Genomic DNA, 8,276 nt, shown 5'->3' with positions numbered 1-8,276 from the left:
GAGTACACTGAGAAAAATTTTTGTGGAAAAATTTAAATTTTTTGCGGGAGCCACCTGCTCCACGGTTATGGGCGCCTGGTGGAAATTCGGAATTTTAGCGACCGTGGCGGCGGTCGTGGAGTACACTGAGAAAAATTTTAGTAGAAAATTTAAAAATTTTTGCGGGTGCCGCCTTCTTCCCTATTATGGGCGCCTGGTGGTAATTGGCAAATTTTGAAACCGGAAAGGCGGCCGTAGATACACCGAGAAAAATTTTTGTGGAAATTAATTATTGTGGTCTTTTTTTGATAGCTACTTACCAATTTTTTCCATAAAAATTAAACACCACCAACAAATATTTTGTACGCAAACATTTATTTATGCTTTATTTTATTTGTCATTAGAAAAATATTACATTTCTAGTTTTACTTAAAATAAGAACAATAATTACTGATTTTAATTTCTTTAGAGTTTTATAAAGTTTTCAGAAATCAGATTTATTTGTGAGCGTATTGTAGAGCGAATCATTTGATTTGTGATTTTTCAACTAAATAATACTCTTTTATGCAACGCAACTACTTCGGGATTTTTGTAACCAATTCGGAATTTGTGGAACTATTTCGGGTTTTTCGACACTACTTTGAGATTTTTATGATTTTTGGGACTTCGGGATTTTTGGGACCAATTCGGAATTTTTCTACTACTTCGAGATTTGTGGGGTCCGAGATGTTCGGGTGTTCTACGGGACATTTGGGACTATTTTGGGTTTTTCGAGACTACTTCGAGTTTTCGGGGTTCTCGCGAATATATCGGGATTTTTGGGACTATTTTGGCATTTTAGAACATTTTCGAGCCTATTCTGGGTTTTTCGAGACTGCTTCGAGATTTTCGAGGTCCTCGGGACTATATCGGGATATTCGGGACTACTTCGGGATTTTTGGGATAAATTCGGAGTTTTTGGAACTTTTTCGGAGTTTTCGAGATTCCTTCGGCATTTTCAGGATTTTGGGACTAATTCCGTATTTTTGGGGCTATTTCGGGATCCGGGTGATTTTCTCGAGATTCTCGAGACTATTCCGGGTTTTTCGAAAATACTTCGAGATTTTCAGGATTCTCGGTACTACGTAGGCATCTTCGGGACTACTTTGGGATTGTTGGGACTATTTCGATTTTTTTGACACTACTTGGAGATTTTTAGGATATTTGGGACTATTTCGGAATTTTTGGGACAACTTCGTGATTTTCAGGGTTCTCGGGAATATAACGGAATTTTTGGGACTATATCGGGATTGCTGGACTATTTCGAGATTCCTTCGGGATTTTTAGGATTATGTCGGGTTTTTCGGGGTTCTCGGGACTATATCGGGATCTTCGGAACTACTTCGGTACTTTTTGGACCAATTAGGAATTTTTTGAACTATTTCGGGTTTTTCGAGACTACTTCCGAGGGTTTCGGGGTTCTCGGGAATATATCGGGATTTTTGGGACTACTTCGGGTGTTTCGGGATTAGTTCGAGATTTTCGGGGTTCTTGTGATCTTCAGGACTACTTGGGGATTTTTGGGCTATTTTGGGAATTTTTGGGACTTTTTCGGGGTTTTTGAGACTACTTGGAGATTTTCAGGATTTTTGGGACTATTTCGAAATTTTTGGGACAACTTCGTGATTTTCGGGGTTCTTGGGGACATATCGGGATTTTTAGAACAATTTCGGGATTTCTTCGGGATTTTCAGGACTATTCCAGGGTTTTCAAGACTATTTGGAAATTTTCGGGGTTATCAGGACTATTACGGGATCTTCGGGGCTACTTCGAAGAAGTCTCGAAAAATCCGCAATAGTTCCAAAAACGCCGAATTCTTCCGAAGTAGTCCTGCAGATCCCTATTCGGAGCCGAGAATCCCGACAATCTAAAAACCCGAAATCGTTTCAAAAATTCCGAATTGGTTCCAACAATCCCGAGATAGTCCCAAAAATCCCGATATATTTCCGAGAACCCCGAAAATATCGAAGTGGTCTCGAAAAACCTGAAATAGTCCCAAAATAGCCCAATAATCCCGAAGTAGCCCCGAAGACGCCGATATATTCACAAGAACCTCGAAAATCTCGAAGTAATCTCGAAAAACCCGAAATAGTCCCAAAACTCCCGATATACTCCCGAGAACCCTGAAACCCTAGGAAGTAGTCTCGAAAAACCCGAAATAGTTCCAAAAATTCCTAATTGGTCCAAAAAATAGCGAAGCAGTCGCAAAGATCTCGATATAGTCCTGAGAAACCCGGAATAATCCTGAAAATTCCGAAGAAATCTCGAAATAGTCCAGCAATTCCGAAATAGTCCCAAAAATCCCGTTATATTTCCGAGAACCCTAAAAATCACGAAGTTGTCCCAAAAATTCCGAAGTAGTCTCAAAAACCCTGAAAACCTCCAAGTAGTGTCGAAAACCCCGAAATATTCCCGAAGATCCTGATGTAGTACCGACAATCTCGAAAATCTCGAAGTAGTTTCGAAAAACCCGGAATAGTCTCGAGAATCCCGAGAAATTCTCCAAGATCCCGAAATAGCCTCAAATATACCGAATTAGTTCCAAAATCCTGAAAATCCCGAAGGACTCTCGATAAACCCGAAAAATATCCAAAAACTCCGAATTTATCCCAAAATCCTCGAATTTATCTGAAAAATCCCGAATTTATCCCAAAAACCCCGAAGAGAACGCCCGAAAATATCGGGATCAAGGTCATCTTCATTATTTGTATAAATTAATTCCAAACTAAAGCTAATGACAAAATTTGAAATACTTATGTATATTCTTAATCTAAAATACGTTTCCTGCATTAGCTGTAGAACAAAAAAGGTTGCTTCTTGAATTACGTCTCTTGCTCTTGGATATTCATTGTTTTTGATGTAATGAATCTTGTAGTTGCACATATAAATATTAATAGAAAGATACAATGGCGCGTATTCATAGTCCAGCAACTAAGTCGAAACTAACAAAGTTGCAACTTAAATTTAAGTACCAACTTAAAATTTACCTCTATTCATAGTCGCATTTCAGACTTCTGCTAAGTAGTTTCGACTTAGTTTACGATATAGCACAACGAGTGTGAAAATGTATCGATTTTTCTTTACGATATTTTGGAAAAATTACATTTTTTTTTAAATAATGTCAAGTTTGATCATCCGTTTATGTAATTTTTAGTTTCATTGCATGATTATGCAAAAGAATAAGGTATCATTTTCTTGTTAATTGTATGAAATAGCCAGAACAACCGCAGTGATGTGAAGTCGATGTTTATCGAAAGCATGCTGTGGAACATACAAATAGTAGATATCTAAATGTTATGCACAAATTTACTTTAAAAGAACTAGCGTGAAACTGACTTATTATTTGAAAATTTATCTAAATTATTCCAATTATAAAATTGTGATCTTCCAACTTAATTTTTACATATTTCGTCTGTTTTCCCTTAATTTGATAAAATACTTCTTCCTAGTTACGACTTAGTTGCAGCTGCAGCCGAAACTAAAATTTTAAGTTGGTACTTAGCCAGAAAAGTCGAAACTAAGGCGACTATGAATAGCTTTAGTTGTGACTTAGAATAGTTTCGACTTAGTTGAGTACTAAATATGACTATGAATAATATGCGCCAATGCATTTATGTACATTATAGATTAGAGATAAGAATACCTTCATATCTGCAAATATCTGTGGTGTCAAGTATAGAGTTGATAACTCCAATTCCATTTCAAGAAAGGGCTGTGTTTGTAGTATAATCATCATAACGAATCAAATCAAACTGTAAAAAAAATTAGATTAAATAAATCTTAATGAATCATAAACCGTAACAAATCAAACGAAACCATAAACAATCGAATCAACTCAAACCCAAAAAGTTAAATAGAACCATAATAAGTAGATAAAATAAATCAAACGAATTCATAATAAATAAGATCAAATCACAATCAACACTAAATCAACCCCAAAATGAATCGAGTCAAACTACAAAAATCTAATCAAAGCCACAATAAATCAAATTAAATCAAATGAAAGCCATAATAAATCAAATCAAACGACGGCAAGTCAAGCAATCAAATCCTAATAAATTAACTATCCATAGTTATCCACCATTAATTATCTACCTGTAGTTATCCATAATTATCCATACTTAACCGCGATGGGGTTGAATCTAACGTAGTTACTGTGCAATTTATTTGAAAACATATTAACATATCGTTTCCTAATATACATATATCTCTCCTCGTAGCGGAAAAGCCGTAACTAACTAAAATTTTGCATTGCATAAAACGATTAGGGGACCCTTATAATTCGATGAAATGCATCATAATGAATCAAAAAGTGAATTTGCGATTTTTAGCTAGTTACTGCTTTTTGTATTACAGCGACGATGTGAGATAGGGCCTTTTTATATTAAGGTAACGATATACTACATATATACTATATATGCATGTGCAATTTATATGTACAATACATGTTGATTTGTATGTACACACACACACATATGAGCATTAGGGTGGTCCAAAAATGCATGTGAAAAAGTAAAGTCGGAATTTTTATCGGTTTGTTCTATACCGAAAAAAATGTATCCCTACTTTTTTATTTTGAAATCACAAAAAATATTTAGAGGTCGCACAAAGCGCTCAAAGTTTTCCATGTATTTTGTATGAAAAAAAAAACAACTTTTCTTATCAATGGTACAAAATTCTTAAATATCAATATTTTTTATCGGGAAACTCTGTTTTTCTCCAAAAGATTCCCAGTAATAATGTTCAATTGTTTATTTCACCATTTTTTCATCGCAAATGTAATATATAGGTCCGCCAAACAACCACAATAACCCCAAAAAATACAACGGAAGGACCAAAAAAAATCGTTAGTATTAAAAAATGGTTAAATAAACAATTGGGTATTATTACTGAAAGTCTCTTGAAGAGAACCAGAGATTTCCGATCGAAAAATATTGATTTTCCAGAAATCTATACCATTTCTACGAAAAGTTTTATCTTCCTCATATAAAAATGCATGGAAAACTTTGAGCGCTTTGAGCGACCTCTAAAGATTTTTTGATTTAAAAAAAAAAAAATGTGTATATGAGCATTATAATTCCGACTTTACTGTTTTTGGACCACCCTGATGGAAATGCATACTTTTTTTCGAATAAAATGCGCAGCTTGTACGGAATCATACAATAAATTACATTCTAGATTCCAACTAATTGACACTAATGCACAATTTCTCTTGCTTATCAGAAACTCTTTTACGTACATACATACCTTTCCATTTCGTCTCTTGATTCTGTGTCTTTCTATTTTGTAGCCGCCGACATCACGTCTTCTGCAACAGCAATACACCGTACGACAGCGCACATCTATGCGAAAGCCTTGAAAATGCATTGGAAACACATTTGGACCGGTCTGATGGCGGCGGTGGCAACAATCCAGGCATCCAGCAGTCAGCAGCTCGCAGTGGAGAAGAAGCTGAAGCAACGATACTCGGATGTCAAATGGTTAAGTGAAGTAAGAAATGATGAAGAAGGCAGAGCTGCATTGGAGATATTTGCTGCCAGAGAAAGCGTTGCTTATATTTTTACTGCTATTTTCACGAGCGTCTTTGTATGCACACTGACACGCCATTTTATAAGCTGTCAAAGGAAGCGAAAGAACTCTGTGGCAGCAAAAGGGCAGCAAGCAATGCTGCCGCGACGAAAATCGCTGATTGCAACAGTACCTTCTGCCACGTTGTTGCTATCGAAGGTAACTGCAGTAGCTGCCGCAGCAGCAGCAACACAAAAAATAAATGGGGAGCAAGTAATAGCGGCATCTAAAAAACCAACTGCTTCATCGCTGACAGTCAAACGGACATCTAAAGAACGAAAATCCTTTCATAATTGCGTTGGTAGAAATTTGAAATTATTGTGTGTGCGACTGGTGGTGGGATTGGCGCAAACGCCATTGATGATGTTCAGGCAACTCGCGACAGCAATGGCGAATCCATTACAAAAATTGTCATTGATGAAAAAACGACAAGCACACAAGCAGCAACAGGAGCTGCAGTTGCAGCTGCAGCAGGGAGGCGAGGCAATATTGCGCAACGGAGCGCATTTTCAGAGCAACTCACATCAACAACTGTCGCTGACAGTTGCTGGCTGGAGCCCATCACCTTCTTTGCCAACAACTTTAAATGCATTGACATTTGACGCTTCGGGTGCCAGTGTTAGCACGCGTAGCGCAGTTGGTGACTGCTCAAATAGTAGCAGCAGCAGCGGAGGTGGCGGCAGCAACAATCCAGCAATTGCCAATTTCACTAAGGACCCGTCAAAGGATCAAATATTATTGATGATGATTGCGCAACGTTTTGATTGTCAACATGTTTACGAATTTTTTATTGTAACGCGCGATGTGAGGTCGCCGCAACAACAACAACAACAACAACAGCAACAGCAGCAGAAGCAGAGGCAACAAAAATTGCAACCAACGCTGGTTAAGGCAAAGGCGTTAACAGTTAATTGGCAAAGTAACTGCGCTGCTCTGCATCTCTACTGCGAGTGCTGATGCCGGCCAGTGGTAATTGTGTATGAGTTACGCAACCTGAAAGGACATAAATATAATAATAACAATAATAATAAATAGCTTAATATAAAAATTTGGCTTGCAAGCAAAACAACAAAAGCTAATTAAATATAAATAAAATATAGAATATAAATAGGAGGAGGGTAGAAATTAAAGTTTGTTGCTTGTTCAAAAATGGACCGAACGCAGCATTTGTATGTAAATATTTAAATAACTAAAAAATAAATAAAGCAAAGTTGTGAAAATAGAATAATTATTAATTAATGCTGAGCAGAGAGTGCGCGAAAGATTGACTAAAGCGTAGGCGTGTAGATTTAAATTGTTTATGTAAATCAAATGAAACCAGCAATGTATACCAAAATTAGTAGTAATCAAATGCATATGTATTATAAAATCACAATTTGTTATGTATTGTGTTTATTTAGTATAGTACATGCATACATACGTACGTACATACATACCTGTTATCTAACTTACAGTGGTGAAAATATAAATTTGTAAGAGACATTTTAGCATTTTTTGTGTACTTCCCTTTCGTTTTTTTTTTTAATTATCATTCGCTTTTCATGAAAGTGTAGCTCATTATCCAACAAAAATCATGTATATCAAAATTTCAAACTTTGTACAAGAATTAGCACAATTCAACGCAGCTTCCGCTTTCTAATTAGATTTCTTAGAAACCTTATAAGTTTGCAGTTTTGTAGCCCATTCCATTTTAGTAAAATAAAGTGTAAATTTGAAGTAGTTAGGACCAAACGTTAATTTTTGGCATTTTTTTTTTTTTTGTGGAAGCTGTTGGTCATTTTCTCCATCCAAAAAAATGTTAAACATACTTTGTATGAGAGAAAATGCGTGAAAAAAAGTTGCCAAAAATCAACGGTACGCCCTAGGTACTTCGAACTTGTACTTTGTTATACTAAAATTGAAGGCACTCAAAACTGTTTACTCAAAAAATTCTCAACAATTTTGATAAATACTTTTCAAAAATTGATCAAATTTTTATAAATGTTCCCAAAGTTTGAAATTTAGATTTACACGACTTTTAGTTAGTAAGCTATATTTTATAAACAAATAAAAACAGCCAACATTTTCTATGATGTCTTTTTTTACATTCACGCCACCGTATTTCGATGTTGTATACATATGTATGTACATACTAATGTATGTATGTATAAATAATTTTCAAGTGAATCAAATCAATCAGCCTTATCCTGAGTTTTATTTCCCAACATCAATGAACGCAACTGCCCGAATTTTTACCGAGGGCTTACTGTATATCATACTGTAAAAATCGCTGAATTTTTCCGACAAACTTGATTAAATAGCTGCATTATTATTATTATGTATATGCGTACATTTGCAGTAAATGCCATTGTAAAAATTTTAAGCTAATTGTCATATATGTTAGCACTTAGTTAAGCCATAAATTTAAGTAACAGAAACGCTCACAAATAATTTGAGTAATGTTAACGCTTAAAAATAGAGTAAACATCAAATTTTAAATAATTAAAACTGTTTTTAGTTAAAGAATAATCGGCCTAAAATATGTTCTTTGCTAATTTTCTGATTTTTTGTTGTCGACAAATTGATGCACTAGGCGCTCAAAACACTGGAAGGAAAATTTCAAGTTTTAAAATTACACAAAAAACATAAACTTAATTTTGGTTCTTAGATAATGGCCCTGTATACCATTTTTCTAGATCAGGTTATTTTCC

The 8,276-nt window shown here is 35.4% G+C and overlaps 1 protein-coding gene across 1 annotated transcript in view; it reads left to right on the top strand.

Annotated features, from left to right (window-relative positions):
• Positions 1-7,527, top strand: part of LOC118736441 — a 21,742-nt gene extending 14,215 nt beyond the window's left edge. Inside the window, exon 4 of the mRNA XM_036466535.1 lies at positions 5,309-7,527. Within this exon, the coding sequence (XP_036322428.1) occupies positions 5,309-6,543 (1,235 nt within the window). The 3' untranslated portion in view covers positions 6,544-7,527. The remainder of the gene's footprint in view (positions 1-5,308) is intronic.
• The last annotated feature ends 749 nt before the right edge of the window (positions 7,528-8,276 follow it).

Source organism: Rhagoletis pomonella, unplaced genomic scaffold (genome assembly GCF_013731165.1).
Source record: "Rhagoletis pomonella isolate Grant_MI unplaced genomic scaffold, Rhpom_1.0 Rhpom_scaffold_00003, whole genome shotgun sequence".
Classification (NCBI taxonomy): Eukaryota; Metazoa; Arthropoda; class Insecta; order Diptera; family Tephritidae; genus Rhagoletis; species Rhagoletis pomonella.
This window is presented reverse-complemented; position numbering and strand designations above follow the sequence as displayed.